The 16,703-nt window shown below is 40.5% G+C and overlaps 1 protein-coding gene across 8 annotated transcripts in view; it reads right to left on the bottom strand.

Moving 5' to 3' along the window:
- Positions 1–16,703, bottom strand: part of SULF1 (sulfatase 1) — a 132,315-nt gene that overhangs the window by 13,749 nt on the left and 101,863 nt on the right. For all 8 annotated transcript variants that reach the window (XM_032180841.1, XM_032180842.1, XM_032180836.1 and 5 more), the window contains 5 exons: positions 6,006–6,222; positions 2,964–3,210; positions 1,110–1,206; positions 926–1,020; positions 190–255 (listed from right to left, as the gene is read on the bottom strand). In XM_032180841.1, coding sequence (XP_032036732.1) covers positions 190–255; positions 926–1,020; positions 1,110–1,206; positions 2,964–3,210; positions 6,006–6,222 — 722 coding nt within the window. The remainder of the gene's footprint in view (positions 1–189; positions 256–925; positions 1,021–1,109; positions 1,207–2,963; positions 3,211–6,005; positions 6,223–16,703) is intronic.

The raw sequence follows: 16,703 nt of genomic DNA, 5'->3' as shown, positions 1-16,703 counted from the left end.
GGCTTTTTAATATTATTCATAAACCTTCATATGTATGTCCAAAAATACTGAAGGTTTGTTGTGAGAGCTTGCCATATATGACCTATTATTTTCCCCATCTCTCCCCTTTCACTCTCCAAAAATATCATACATATTTCTCCAGTCACCAAAAAGCTAGCTGAGAGAGTAAGAAGATGACAGCAAACTTACTTGAAGGGATGAAGATGGCTCTTGATTTTCTCTTGGGCCTTTACCCCTTTCTCTTTGTTGTAGTAGCTACATTGAAAATTATTAAGAAATATCAAGTCACGAAACAATTAATTTTAACATAAAAACAAAACAGAAACATACCATCTTTGACATTTTCTTAAGGAACTACACAAAATGACTCATGATTTTCATTTTGTTTAAAGAAGTTATATATGTGTGAGTGCTCTTGTGCGAGGCTGTGGTAAACCTACAGCTGGGTTCAATATGTTAGTAGAATACAAACAAATTTAATCTTAAAATTTGTACATGCTTCTTCAAAGAGTGGTGTCTACTCCTGAAAGAGATCTAACTAAAAGTTGGAACGGGGGGTAGTTTCATTTTCAGCTATTTTGAATTAAGATACTTATCCTCACACTTGAATCTCTTTCCAGAAACAGGCTAACTGATTTTTTCTCAAGTCAGTAGAGAAATAAGTTCCACTCAGGAGAGAGACAGCACAGACATTGACACTCTTATTATGAATCAGCTTCTTTCCTTCCCTGCTACGGAAATGACACCTGAATAGGCTAACCTATGAGTTTCTAAAACGGTTTTAAATATCCATAGTGCTTAAGTTCTTTGTTTACCATCCAAGAAAACAAACAAACGAACAAACAAAATCAACAAACCAAACTTGAGAAGTATCTAAGCTTTATCAGTCAGCATAGCTTCTAATTCTGTATGTTGTCTATCTTACCTCTGTTTACTACAATCACATTCATCTGGTTTTCTTCTTTTTAGGTGTCCTCTAACTTCCCTCAAATTCTTAATTTTGTCTTGGAGAGCTTCGATCTGCAGAGAATATTGCCTAGTCAGAATTATTCTTTGAATGGGTAGGTAGCAGTGCAAAGGCATCACTCAGGTTTCAAAACATCTCCTACCTCCTTGTCAATGTACGCCTTGTGGTCCTTCCAAGCTCTGGCAGATTGGTACAGCTCCCTCTCACAGTGAATAGTGTCATTTGGAAGAATAAAACATCTGTAGATATAAATTGAACAAATAAGAAACAGGAAGTCAGTGGTTTTCCAATTGCCTATCCATTTATTCTCTTTCTTCCAACATTCCTAAGAATTTCTTTGTTATAATCTGTTAAGAAATAAATAAACACTATAACATCTTCTCATGCTGACAATAATAATAATTGCTTCAATCTGTTTTATCTCCAAAATAAAAAAAAAAGTTCCATATCCATGACAGATGCTCTCTGCCTGCTAAGCAAAAATGGAACGACAATGTCATGTTGGAGATTTTTAATCCGATCAGAAATGAGATTGCAACTGAACTAAAAATCTGTTCAGAATTCAAAGCCTCTTGTTAACTAAATGTGCTCATTCAACCACCAACTGCTGAGAAATAAGTTTTTCATGCCACATGAATGCAACTCATCTTATGAGTATGCAGAATAATTAAAAATAGAACACATAGTCAATGGAGTAAAGATCAATATAATTCATAAACATCAATAAAGATTAAAAGTTAGAGCAAAAAGTTCATATAAGTAATAAAAAAGAGAACACTCATGTAATAAAGTAGTGTAGTGATAAAAATATTCATATTAGTGTTTGAAAAAATAGTGCTACCAAAAAAAAAGAATAATTGAAAGTCCAAGGAAGTGGAACAAGATTAAGAATCCAGTAGACTATAAACTGGAGTTTCAAAGTCTCCATGTTGACAAAAAGAACATCCATAAATATAGAAATATTCGTTTTATAGACACAGACTTTTTTTGGGCCCTGCTCCATCAGAACACTTTTTAAATTTTTTGAAAAGAAAAGCAGAAAGATTTAGATACTTATCTCTTCCCATCTTCTCCTATTATGATTTTTTCCTCACTCACAAACTGGAATTCTGAGAATATTACTTAGTAAAAGTCAAAACTCGCTATGGAGAAAGAATCATTTTTCTATAAAGCCACTTAAGGCTTTATTAATGCCATGCTTGCAAATGATTAATATAAAGAAAGAATAATTTTTATTTGTTCAAAATTAACATGTATGTTATATTTGATGCTTCTGAAAGGAGAGAGAGAAATACTATTGATATTTTAAATGTGATAGGAAGATTAATAGAATGTTTTTGTCGCCTGTGTCTGCCTGACTTCAGATCATACTAGCTTTTTAAAATGAAAAATACTTTGAAATTTTTTCAGATGTAGGGTAGAGTTAAAAATTGAAATCCAGGTATGTTTCAGGATGGAAAAATGATTGCACGTCTCTTTAGGGATAAACATATCTAATTTAGTTTAGCTAATGTTAGTTTCTACAAACACCTAAGTATTAAGAAAGATGGTATAGCTGATCTCATCTGTCTTCACTTGGAATGGGATTACAGTGATCTAAAATTTAGACCTCTGTGCTAAGATGGTAGCCCAGATTTTATAATGAACAGCAAGGGAGTCAGCTTCATGGGGTGATTAATCCATCATAAGATACATGTTTTGAAACAGAGTAAGAATCCCCTTCTAGAGATGCCTACTCCCCCTCAGAGATAAAACTGTAACTGGATGCCTCCTTAAACACACATATTAAAGTTACATGATTCCACCTACTAACAAGCACAACTCAGGCAGATCTAAAATTATCTGCAATGATAGTTTAAGTTCTTTTATATAGGAACTAAATTTTAATATTCTATTAAAATAATGAAAGAGAGAGATCACAATTAAAAAATGAAAAAGACTTTATCTTAAGGAAAACAAACAAACAAACAAACAAAAACAGAAAAAGCAACTGTACTTGTGTGTGACTCTGACAGAACTGGGTTGACCTATAGCATCAGTGCCATCAGCAACCATTGTGTCACCAGGAGCACCATTGGTTTCCTCTGCACCTTCCTCATTTTCAGCATTGTGACGTTTGGTGATACTTTTGGTCTTTAGCACCTGCAGTTCTTCCTCTTCCAGATTTATGTCATATATTTCACCTTCAAATTCCACAGACAAGGATCGTGTTTGGCGAGTGTGAACAAATCGTGGTTTGTATTCTGAAGAAGAAAGAAACATTCATGGTTGCATATACATATCTACAAGTAATGCCATGAACAACCAGCACATTCCAAAATGCAAGAAGACTGTTCAAAAAAACAGCTTATTTTTTCCTGTGGCTTTGCAGAAGCTTATTTAATTATTTTTTGATACTTCAGGGACCACACTTTCATTAGTAGCTTGAAATTCTGAATGCTTCAAGTTTTGCATTTCATGCTAGGCTGACTTTATGCCACACTTAATATGTATCTCAGAAATAGTCATCTAGAATGAGACACTCAGAAAAACAAACAACAACAACAAAACAGAAACCACAGGATTATCTATGTACAGATACTCCTACACACACATACATCATCCATATCTATATGTACAAGTCATAGACATACTGCACTGTAGGATCAGAGTGAACTTACAGGGTAACAGAACCACAGAATGGCTGAAGTTGGAAGAGATCTCTGGAGATCATCTGGTCCAACCTCCTGCTTAATGAGGGCCACCTAGAGCTGGTTGCCCAGTGCCATGCTTAAAGCTCTTTTAATTACAGTTTTTGAACTCTGCAAGTACAGCTGCATATGAGTCAGATTAATCATGACAATTAACTCTTCTGAGTATTTTTTATTGCCACGTTCAGGAATAATTGTGTTAGGGCTCAGCCTGGAACACCTTCACTTTTTACCTTGTTCCAAATCAAACTGACAAAAACCCATAGTAAGTACCACACCAAAGTATATTCTGTCTAGACACAAACACAAAGATCTCTGGATATACATAATTTGGCTTGTAAAAAAAAAATAATGGTTGTAGGGCATCACTTTCCATTTGTTGCATGTATACTGAACACATTTTTGTTACCTAATAATTAATAACAATTTGTGCAGCAGAATAAAGTGGGAGCTCTAAGAAAGTACTGCCTTTGGCATACAGGATAGATTCTACTGCAAGTTTTCTGCTAGCGCCTTTGAGAGACTCATACTGAGCCTTTCCTGAAAGAATCTATTGAAAGTGCAGATAGTGAGCCTCATTCAGCTCTTCATTCAAACCACCCTGTCCTTCTAAACTATTTCAGTGGTTGCCTGCTGTGAGGTGAAAAAAGGCTTCCCAGTCATGCAGTGAAGACATTTATCTTCCTAAAGAGAAAAATAAAACAACACAAAACCATGTAGTTTCAAAGCCTCTCTCTGATTTACAACCATATTAATCGTCAATAAAATAATGAAGAAAGATTCACAGGATCAGATGGGACAAATTCTGGTGTTGTAGCAATCTCTGATGATGCTACTTATTAATCAAGAGACTGAAAGATTTTAGAGTACATAAGCATCTTATCCAAATGTCATCTAAAAACTGAGGCCTGAACTAGCCCTTCCCTTAACAATGCCTCATCATCACCTCTGTTCTCCTCAGACAAGCACTAAGAGGATTTGGCAGAGGAGGCAGAATAAGGAGAAGTGGAGCAGAAGGAGAAGTGAAGAGGAGTAAAAATGTTGTAAAGGAGAAAAGCATAACAAATTGACCTTTTCTGATGCCCCTTCAAATGCTCTCAATACTTGTTTGTCCCTTTCCCACTTTCTTCACTTTCTCTCTCCAAGTCACTGCCCTCAGTTGCAATCCCTACCGAGCCCTTGCTGGCACCCTGGAAACCCTTCTCTTTCCAAGGTGTATGGAAGGTATCTCCTCTTGAAATGATCACCTGGGGGCACATTGCACAGTCTGACAATCACCCCAGCAGGCTGTGACATGGAGACTTTTCAGCAGTGGTCTGCCTGTGCATGTTGTGAAGTTCCTTAGATCATATTCAAAAAATGGAAGAAATTATGTCACGGCAGCATTTAGTCTGAACAATGAGAGAACTTAAGACAGACAATATTGCGGTTGAATGTACAAAGAATACCAGGGATTCTTCGCATGCAGAGTGGAGGAGGCTTTAAATCAGGAAATATTCTGAATTACACTGCCATTATTTTCTTATTTCATAGACATCTGTGCAGCATCTTCTAAGTTTTCTAACTCATGTCTCTGCAATCTTCCTGTTTTGGGGGCCCATCTATTTCATTCTTCAGTCCAGTGCTCTGAACCAAGCACAGGAGCTCTTGAACAAAGTTCCTGAAATCCAAGTCCACTTTTATTGTAATGGCTACAGAACAGATAGACATTCGTTACCAGGCAGATAGATGAAAATACCCATTCCATTTAAAATAGCGGCTTCTTTTGCTGTATAAACCCTTAGCAAAGACAAGCCCAAGGGCTGCTGACTCAAAGCCTGCTTGTGCATTCGCTTTAGCCCACGCTCCACTAGAGGACACTGCAATCTAACCTGTTTCCTCGCAGGGATCCCGGTACGGGCTTGCCTGAAAGTTGCAGCTGGGCAGAAATTAATTCTGCCAGCAGTCACGGCACTTCAATGCCTCACGTAAAAGATATCTTTGGGATAGCATCAGACAGCATTTGGATTCAGTGTTAGCAATGCAAGAAAGCACTTGCTTTGGCTGCCTTGGCAAATAAGGGCACTGGCTCGTCCGCAGATGTCACCAAGTTTCTGTGTGCCACCAGTGCGATAGGTGGCACCAGCGCATCGCTGCCGCTGCCAGCCCAAAGAGTATTCCCTGCTGTGGTGTAAGCGACAACTTTAGTTATTATCATTGTTATTACAGAGGCAATTATGCAGAACCTGACTGCCAATTACATATGTATTCATTGTACACGGAGGTGAAAACAAGAGTATGCTGTTAAATCTGTGAGCCTTTCCCCCCTGTTCTTTGCCTCAGCATAGGAGAGATCCGATAACACTTACTTTGTGTGTTAGGGTTTCTCAGGAACTGTCTTTGATTTTTTCGTTGGGTCCTGCTGTTTCGGTAATCAGCATCTCCACAGTTGCAGTCTTTGTCTTTACCACTGTATCCCCGGGAGTGGATGCTGCGGGTCCTCTTCCTGATGGCAAGTATGTCACTAGATACCTTACATTTGTGAATTCGAAGCTTGCCAGAGGCATCCTCCGTGCACTGCCACTTCTATGAGAGAGAGAGAGACATGAAGATGATTTCCCAGCAGCCTGCCAAACCCCTGCTACTTTCAGGTGGATTGTAAAATATGGCAAGCAAATTTCTCTAAGAACTAAGCAGTCCCTTAAAGAACAGATTGAGATGGGTAACATTTTAAGGGACTAAACTCACTCATTCTTCTCAACATGTCTCCCATGCTAGGAAAACATAAGCTTGAATGAAATCACTGCAAATCTGTAGAAAAAAAATAAAATACAACCCAGCCAAAAAAGATGTATAAATCAAGAGTATCTAGACTAAACACATCCCTGAAAAGAGCAAGTAAAAACTCTTAATTTACTGAGCCACAGAGCACAGCTGTCAGGGCTGTTTTCACCAACTTTTTTTCCCTTTGAAAAAACAAACTTTGCTTCTTTGTTCTGTAACTTGTAATCTCTAGCATGATTCTGGGGAAAATAAAAAATCTCCACAGATGAAGAAGAACTTGTGGGGTTCCTTGGAAAAGACTAGGACAAACTGTAGATGTGATTTATGCAAAAATACATAAAACTCTAACAACATGTAATTTATTTCCCTACCAGAGGCCAGAGGTAGGAACTGCACCCTAACACATATCCCTGCAAACCATGCCACACAGAGCTGAAAACATCAGTGACTCTTCATATTTTCTGTGAGAAGGGAGAAGCCTGAAAAGTGTAATACCTGCAGCCCCCTCACTCCGCCCAGAAGGTGGAATCACTTCCAGAAAAGAGAAATGGCAAAAACCTCAGGGATGGCAAACAAATAAATTAACTTGGATAAACTCCTTTGGATCCCTAAGTCTTGAGATTTGTACCAAGTCTGGGAGGAAAAGGTGCAGTCCAAAAGGAGTACCTATACAACATTGTACATGTGCTGAATATCAGAGCAAGTGAGGGAGAATGAGAGGAAACAGAGTTTTTTTTCCAGCTTGTCTGCACAATATCTGTCTGACTTGATTATCAACATGACTAAATCCAGATGGAAGAATCCAGGTGGATTTTTCCAGTGGATCCCACCATCTTCACATTTCAAAACAGAAAGCAACTGAGACTTTAATTTCCTCTCTGCACTGAACTGTCTTTAGAAAAGCACTTTTTTTTTTTCTTTTTTTTTTCTTTTCTTTTCTTTATTTTTCCCCTAAGGATAGGTGCTGACAGACCAGCCCTCCTTTGCCCATGCCCAAAGCTTGCCCTATATGGCTGTGGAGTTACAGCTAGCACACATAACACACCACACATGCTAAGAAGCCTGTGATTTTAAGTCAGTTTAGCCCAAATGACAATAGGGAGAACTAGAAATAGCTATGTTTATTTATAGTTCTAATGCAACCATTACCCAGTGAGCTTCCTTCACTTATGCATCCTAAGCCACAATGACCAGACTTCATATGAAGCAATTAAGTTTGGCTGGATAGTGTGGAGAACACAATTCAGTAATGCAATTGATAACAGGAACCTTTTAGTTACAGTTTCAGCTAAGTTTGCCTGTATGGTGTCCTTTTTTGGATTCTCATGAATGAGTAGCTGAGCTTTCTCTTGCCTCATTAATAAAAGCAAGACAGCTAGATGCTGGTCCTAATGCAGTCTCCAACTTGATTTTTGAAATGAACATTAGTATCAGAGCAGACACATTTCAGTAAGTCTCTTCCATTAGCTAATGACTGCTCTGGACTGTTTTGGCGGTGCTGTCAAGTTGACTGAAGAATGAAGAAAGAAAACTAAGCCTCAGGTAGATTTGCTGACCTGATAACCTGAGGAGTGAGCTGATGTGGTTGTACACAAGAGAAAACAATTCCTGCCTTATACACAGCAGTCACTTTAAAGATCACGGAGAAGGAGACGGAAAATATATAATCTAGCACATACTTAACACTACTCCCGTCCCCAAAACATAACTGCTTCAGGCTTTCTGTGGTGCTTTTAATGGCAGCATCATCCCTCTATGAAATGGTGAAATATTGGCTTTGAACCACAGCTCCATGAAAGCACACTCTGGCCTAACGTGGGTTGAGCTAAATGATGGATCACAGACTCAGGGGGCTTGCTGGTGGTTTGGTGCGACTTTGATCTCTGAACACTAAACCATGTTTAAAAGGACATGGGCCTGCACGCCTTTGACTGCTGTCTGAGAAATTATACTCATTCCCAGGCTTTCAGTGCAAACCTACACCTACATGTGACAAGGTGACTTTCTACATGGAAAGGTGTCTGAGAGCCATAACACTTTGCAAGACTGTATTCTATATTAGCATGTGCACTCTTTGTATCATGATAAGACAAGCTTGTTACAGGATAAGAAGTGACTGCTACATTATAGTTCCCGTGTGTTTTAGGTACAAACTACAATTATAAACATATGGTACTAGTTTTTAATGAGTCACAAAAGCACCATTTTAAAGTAAAATAAATATTTTATTTGTCTAACATTAAATATAGCAAGAGGTTCCAGGAGTGGCTTGAATAGCCATTTAGAAAAAATTTAAGATTATTATGACTAACATTGAAACAAGACTCTCTGTGTTTCATAAGAGCCAATGACAGGTCTCTATCTAAAACAGGGATTAAATGCGATTCAGTTCATTATTTTTTTTTAACTTAAAAAAAAAAATGTCATTATGAAGATGCTTCAGATTTCTGAGACAGAATTTTTAGACTAACTTTCCTGAAAACCTGCCCATACCAGTACAATCACAATCCAAGCATGCATTATGCAGTAAGACATAATGGTCCTTCTGCTCATTTTAGATCTATAAAATGCATTAATGCACATAAAAGAAGATTATGACTGATGTGCTGCCCCTTTTCAGCCCCCATTTTCTACCTTCCTTCCCATTATGAATACCAAACTATTCTTTGAAATCCAGTAATATTAGGTTTGGTTTCTGAGTCTCCATTTATCCATAAATAATAATTATATAAAAAAAATAAAATGTTGCTACATATCACAGAATCACAGAATTTTCTAGGTTGGAAGAGACCTCAATATCATCGAGTCCAACCTCTGACCTAACGCTAACAGTCCCCACTAAACCATTTCCCTAAGCTCTACATCTAAACGTCTTTTGAAGACTTCCAGGGATGGTGACTCCACCACTTCCCTGGGCAGCCTGTTCCAGTGCCTCACAACCCTTTCAGTGAAGAAGTTCTTCCTAACATCTAACCTAAAACTCCCCTGGCTCAACTTAAGCCCATTCCCCCTCGTCCTGTCACCAGGCACGTGGGAGAACAGGCCAACCCCCACCTCGCTACAGCCTCCCTTGAGGTACCCATAGAGAGCGATAAGGTCGCCCCTGAGCCTCCTCTTCTCCAGGCTGAACAAGCCCAGCTCCCTCAGCCGCTCCTCGTAGGACTTGTTCTCCAGGCCCCTCACCAGCTTCTCTGTACCCGCTCAAGCACCTCCATGTCCTTCTTGTAGCGAGGGGCCCAAAACTGAACACAGTACTCGAGGTGCGGCCTCACCAGAGCTGAGTACAGGGGGACGATCACCTCCCTAGCCCTGCTGGTCACACTGTTCCTGATACAAGCCAGGATGCCGTTGGCCTTCTTGGCCACCTGAGCACACTGCTGGCTCATATTCAGCCGACTATCCACCATCACTCCCAGGTCCTTCTCTGCCTGGCAGCTCTCCAACCATTCCTCTCCCAGCCTGTAGCTCTGCTTGGGGTTATTGCGCCCCAGGTGCAGGACCCGGCACTTGGCCTTGTTGAACTTCATGCAGTTGACCTCAGCCCATCGGTGCAGCCTATCCAGATCCTCCTGCAGAGCTTTCCTACCCTCAAGCAGATCGACACACGCACCTAACTTGGTGTCATCTGTGAACTTACTGAGGGTGCACTCGATGCCCTCGTCCAGATCATCGATGAAGATATTAAGGAGGACCGGCCCCAGCACCGAGCCCTGGGGGACGCCACTAGTGACTGGCCTCCAACTGGACTTGGCTCCATTCACCACGACTCTTTGGGCCCGGCTATCCAGCCAGTTTCTAACCCAACGAAGCGTGCGCCAGTCCAAGCCTAGGGCAGCCAGTTTCTTGAGGAGAATGCTGTGGGAGACGGTGTCAAAAGCCTTGCTGAAGTCAAGGTAGACCACATCCACAGCCTTTCCCTCGTCCACCCAGCGCGTCACTTTGTCATAGAAGGAGATCAGGTTCGTCAGGCATGACCTGCCTTTCATAAACCCATGCTGACTGGGCCTGATCGCCTGCTTCCCCTGCAAGTGCTGCATGATGACTCTCAGGAGGATCTGCTCCATGAGCTTTCCTGGCACTGAGGTCAAACTGACAGGCCTGTAGTTTCCCGGGTCTGCCCTCCGGCCCTTCTTGTAGATGGGCGTCACGTTTGCTAGCCGCCAGTCAACTGGGACCTCCCCCAATAGCCAGGACTGCTGATAAATGATGGATAGTGGCTTGGCCAGCTCCTCTGCCAGTTCCCTCAGTACCCTTGGGTGGATCCCATCCGGCCCCATCGACTTGTGCACATCTAAGTGCCGTAGCAGGTCACCAAACAGTTCTTCATGGATAATGAGGGCCACATCCTGCTCCCCATCCCCTTCCACCAGCTCAGGGTACTGAGTATCCAGAGAACATCCGGTATTGCCGCTAAAGACTGAGGCAAAGAAGACATTGAGCACCTCCGCCTTTTCCTCATCTCTTGTAACTAAGTTTCCCCCCACATCCAGTAAAGGATGGAGATTCTCCTTAGTCCTCCTTTTTGTGTTGATGTATTTATAGAAACGTTTTTTGTTATCTTTAACGGCAGTAGCCAGATTGAGCTCCAGATGAGCTTTGGCCTTCCTAATTTTGTCCCTGCACAGCCTCGCTACTTCTTTAAAGTCCTCCTTAGTGGCCTGCCCACTTTTCCAAAGCTTATAAACCCTCTTTTTCCTCCTAAGATCAAGCCACAATTCTCTGTTGAGCCAGGCCGGTCTTCTTCCCCGCCAGCTCGTCTTTGGGCACGTGGGGACAGACCGCTCCTGCGCCATTAAGACTTCCCTCTTGAAGAGCGCCCAGCCTTCCTGGACTCCTCTGCCCTTCAGAACCGCCTCCCAAGGGACTCCACCAACCAGTGTCCTGAGCAGCTCAAAGTCAGCCCTCCGAAAGTCCAATACAGTGGTTTTACTGGTCCCCTTCCTGGCCTCGCCAAGAATAGTGAACTCCACCATTGCGTGGTCACTCTGCCCAAGACAGCTCCCGACAATCACGTCCTCCACCAGTCCTTCTCTGTTTGTGAAGAGAAGGTCTAGCGGGGCACTACCCCTGGTAGGTTCACTAACCACCTGCGTCAGGAAGCTATCTTCCACGCTCTCCAGAAACCTCCTAGACTGCTTTCTCAGGGCTGTGTTGTGCTTCCAGGATATGTCAGGGAAGTTGAAGTCCCCCAAACATATATACATATGTACATATGTTTATATTACATATATAAACTAATTATGTCTCCATTAACTTTTAATTTATATACATTTTCTTATTTTCCCCATGTTTAGTTTCCTTCTTATATTGATGTTTCACAAGACAACTACACTGATCAAACAATTAATTGTTGCCATAGGAATAAGGGATGGTCCCTGCTTCTGGCTGCACGAGGAAGGGAAGGGAAGGGAAGGGAAGGGAAGGGAAGGGAAGGGAAGGGAAGGGAAGGGAAGGGAAGGGAAGGGAAGGGAAGGGAAGGGAAGGGAAGGGAAGGGAAGGGAAGGGAAGGGAAGGGAAGGGAAGGGAAGGGAAGGGAAGGGAAGGGAAGGGAAGGGAAGGGAAGGGAAGGGAAGGGAAGGGAAGGGAAGGGAAGGGAAGGGAAGGGAAGGGAAGGGAAGGAAAGGAAAGGAAAGGAAAGGAAAGGAAAGGAAAGGAAAGGAAAGGAAAGGAAAGGAAAGGAAAGGAAAGGAAAGGAAAGGAAAGGAAAGGAAAGGAAAGGAAAGGAAAGGAAAGGAAAGGAAAGGAAAGGAAAGGAAAGGAAAGGAAAGGAAAGGAAAGGAAAGGAAAGGAAAGGAAAGGAAAGAAGAAATTGGAGAGGAAAAGCAGGACCCTGCCATTTTGCTGCAGCAAGCTGCTATGTCCTTTCAGTCATGCTATGAAACTTAACCTATGCCACCCTTTTTGTCTGTCATTGACTCATCTTTTCCTTCTTTCTTCTCATTTCATCACCTACCCTCCAGCAATGATTTTGCTCTGTCCTCAGCTCTCTACCTCCAGCTTTCCTTCCACTTTGGTTGAACTTCAGAGGGGAAGCAAAGGTGGAAGAGCAAGTTGCAGAAGCAGTTTAGATATAAAGGTGCAAAAGAGCAGAGCATCACTTGGGAGCTCAAGGTCCTTTAATCTCTGCCTAACCTGAAGTTTGAATGCCTAAATATGCATGCCTGCTGCTGGATGGGAGGGCTTGCATGGACTGCAGTAAGACCACAGTAGGAGCTTTTCCTCTGGTGATGTCATTGGCATGATGTATTTTCATCTGGGATTTATAAGTTTGCCCTTATAAAGTCATTTCAAAGGCAAACGGGAGTAAATGGGTGGATTAAAAGAGTATTGTTTGTACTGGGTCACTTTGCTTTGTGCTGCAGCTGGCACAGCTCCACCTGCAACTTAGAGCTATGTGAGCAAGTCAACAGCAAATGACTTGGTAGCTACCTAGGGTCACGATTTCCTGATATCAATCAGTTTGTGCCACAGCCTTAAAATTAAGTAAATCTATTTCAATATGATCCTATGATACCTAAGGCGTAAATATATACATTCAGCATGAGTCATTGTGCTGTGCTGTGCTGTAAATATCCACTTAAGCAGGATTTAAAATCAACATTGTTTAGCTAATAGATTGTCACGTCTTTGAGAGAGTTGCTACAGCTATATATAGAACAGAAATTAATCAGACAATTCATGTAAGGTAGAAAAGCAGTAGGCAAGTTAAGGGTCTTGATGCAATTTAATTACCCTGTATTTGCAGTAAACACTTCAGTGTAAAATATCTTGTCAGATCTTATCACAAAGCTATGAAACACTGAAAAACGTGACTAGAAACACAACACAGCAACAATACAGGTGGTATTGTATGACTTTTTGATTTTGGTAATGTATGACTGTCGAAGTATTATTATTCATCCTAGGGAATGCTAAGATAAAGCATGAAAAGGAAGGCTTCATGAACTTAAACATGCCATCAAGATCTGATTTCTCTTTTTTTCCTGCTTAGAAAGGTATGATTTAAGTTGGAAAGGGTTTAGATGAAAACGCTGCCATGGACTGTACATGTGTACCAAATTCCTCTATTAGCATTGAGCAGATCTGCCTGGATGCCAGGGGACTTGGCAGTACCAGCACGGGAGTCTGGTTTAGGGAGTGCTACTGCAATCAGAACTGAGTCTTCTTGTTTGCTCTGTGCCATTCAAAGAGGCAATCTCATACAGCACATTGAGAAGTGCCCTGTAATTAGCTGGCTATAGTAAATAGCACAGATCATCAGCAGTTTATTTCTGCTGAACTGGACCTGAATACTGAGAAATGTTTCCAGGATAAGGCCATGTCCTCTGTGCATTTCCTCAGTGTAGTCATGAACCTTGGTCCTAACCAAGGCTCCTAGGTGCTCCTGGTTACTCTGTGTAGTCACAATTCAACTGTGTTTGAATATTGAACAGCTGTTTCACAAGGATAGTGTGTCAGGCTCACTCAGGGAATTTGGAATTGTTGCATTTTGGTTTAATAAAAATCTCCTCGAGTTTACGAGTGGACTGCCATTTGTTGAACCACTCTCAGCTCTAGAATACATTCAAACACAACTATATATATATATAGCCTTAACCCCTGAAAAAGTCTTCCCCAAAAGTGCAATGGTCAGTGGTTCAACAAATCAGGAAGTGATTTGTCTTGTAAAAACTGATGTAATATAGGGGGGAAGGTAGAAGAGACTTTATAAATACATTCAGTTAAATTCATAGGGACAGAAGGTGAGGAGAAAACAAGAATGAAGAAATTAATCATTGTATAACAGAAATAACTGTATGAAATTTGCCAGTTTCAAGCTCCTTCACAGTGTTTAAGAAACAGAAGACAGAAAATAACCTAGGAGGAGGTTTTCAGATTATACAGTGTTGCATTTTTGATGTATAGACATGATTGATTTTAAATGTCATGGCTCTAGCAGTTTTCTAATTTACAAAAATGCATGAACCTTATTGTCAGCTTTAGAAGTCTACGTGCTTAGGTCAAGATATCAAACATCACCTACATAGCATTCCTTACCAAATCCATTAGCTTGTCTGTAGTAGCAGCTCAACATCAACAAACTTCTGTTATTATCCAATAAATGTCTGCTTTCAGGTTCAAGCAAATAGGAGCCAATGACACTCAAAGATAGATTTAGCAATTTGGCTATAAATAGTAATGACAATAATAATTGGTTCCTACTGGATCATACACATTTAATCTGCAGAGGACTTAATTTATACTGTATTTCAATTGATACTTTAGAATTAAAACACTGCAAATGACAACCACCAAGGAGTTCTACAGAAAGTCATAAAAATGATTATTGCGTAATCTGTATTTTCTGTGTAAATGTTTTTGGTACATAAAACTGCTTCTTAGTTTGGCATTTCACCAAGAGGTATTTCTGTTAGGGAACCCTGATAACATGGTGGCAAAAATGCTGAACATAGTTGTGCTATGTAAGAGATGAAACCAGAGAAAGATCTTCCCAGACTGGAATATCTCTGGATTTTATCCAGAATGGAGCTGGTGCTTCAGATTCAGAATTGCTTAGATTTGAAGAATTGTCAAATCTGGAAAGAACTGCCCTCTGTTTGTTAGGAAGCTTAAATATTTAGGCTGAAATAAGAAATATTTAGGCTGAAATACAAAATAGCATGCTTTGAAGGATTATCTTTGGAGATAAAGGAACCTATCTTCATATTTGGTTGTAAGCCATAAGAAGGATAGTATTTTAACTAGGGATATCGTAATTTCTAGCAATGCCTATGAAATCTTGAGCAACAAAATTGCAGGTATGATTCTGTCAGCTGTGAGGGATGACTCTGGAGGGTCCAAACTGAGCAATAGCTGCAAAAGCTGTTGTGAAAGCACTGAAGTATGCACTTATCTTTAAGCACATGACTGGTCGCAAACACATATGCTTCCAGTTAAGCCTATGTGTAGATGCCCTTCTGAATTATGATTAAGAAAAGGTGGTACCAATGTACAGATGGCAAAGAGCCAGCCTTGAACTGATGTTCTGGCAAAATAGGTTGACGGGATTAACTGACACTGCTTTCAACCCAAATGAATGTTGCTACTATGAAGAAGAAAAAAGAAAAAAGAAAAAAGAAAAAAAGAAAAAAAGAAAAAAGAAAAAAGAAAAAAGAAGCTTTCTTTCTTGCATTAATCTACTCTGTCTGGGCTGCTAATATCTCACTTTGACAATGTTGTAAGAAGCTCTGCCTGAATAGGTGCAATATGATAGAAAATGGAGAAACAAGCTGAGGCAGGAGGCAGCATATGGAATAGCAATACGTTAATGCACTGCTGCATACTCATGACCAGTGCCTTTCTATTCCTGTAATTGTCAAGAGGTTGTTCTGAAACCAGGAGGATCAATGAGTGATGTTTATGTGCCATATCATAATTTTAGTTGGGTTTTAGTGGGTGCCTGGGTTCTGGCTGTCAGTTCCTGGCCAGCCATCTGACACTTCTGTCCAGCTCTTACCAGCTTATGTGTTTTTATTCATACTCTGCAGCTGGTCATAAAGCTGACCTTTACAAATGTATGGTCTGTGATATTTATTTTATGAGAACATAGATACTTGAGCCAAACCAGACTACACCTAATAAGCCACATTCTAATTTCCTTTACAATATTATCTGTAAGCTGATTGATGGCAAGTATTCTTTCAGTGTTAAAACAGACATGCTTATACTGAATGCTGATATGATAATGTGATAAATATAAATATGAATAATAAAATTCAATTCTTATGCTAGATTTTTAAATGTCAAAGGATTCATGAGAAATAAGGGGTCTGTACAGACTGCATAACGTGCTCTTTGGATCACAGCCAGAAGAATCTTGCTCATTTACCGCAGAGCTGATGCTTGGGTTCAACAGCATGTCTCCAGTGACTACCTGTAAAGCCTTAAATGACTGTAAAATACATTGAGATCTAATCTAAGTAAAATTTCATTGTACAGTCTTCAGGGATATTCTCCAAGCAGAACACTATTTCTTTAGGGCTACTTTGGAATACTTCCTTGTGAGTACGTACACCATTCTGCATCTCTAAAACTGACCAAAAAAAAAAAAAATGAGCACAAGGAAGGTCAGTGACTGTGGCATGGCACCTATGTAGCTCGGTTTGGGTTCATGGGCATGCATGCCATACAAACATGCGTAGCATGACACAGTTTTCCATTCTGCCCACTGTCAGTGTTTATCTGAGCTGGCAGCAGACTACAGATCTTTACAAGTTTCAGACCTTTGCTGTTTACAAACTGGC

Source organism: Aythya fuligula, chromosome 2 (assembly GCF_009819795.1).
Source record: "Aythya fuligula isolate bAytFul2 chromosome 2, bAytFul2.pri, whole genome shotgun sequence".
Classification (NCBI taxonomy): domain Eukaryota; kingdom Metazoa; phylum Chordata; class Aves; order Anseriformes; family Anatidae; genus Aythya; species Aythya fuligula.
This window is presented reverse-complemented; position numbering and strand designations above follow the sequence as displayed.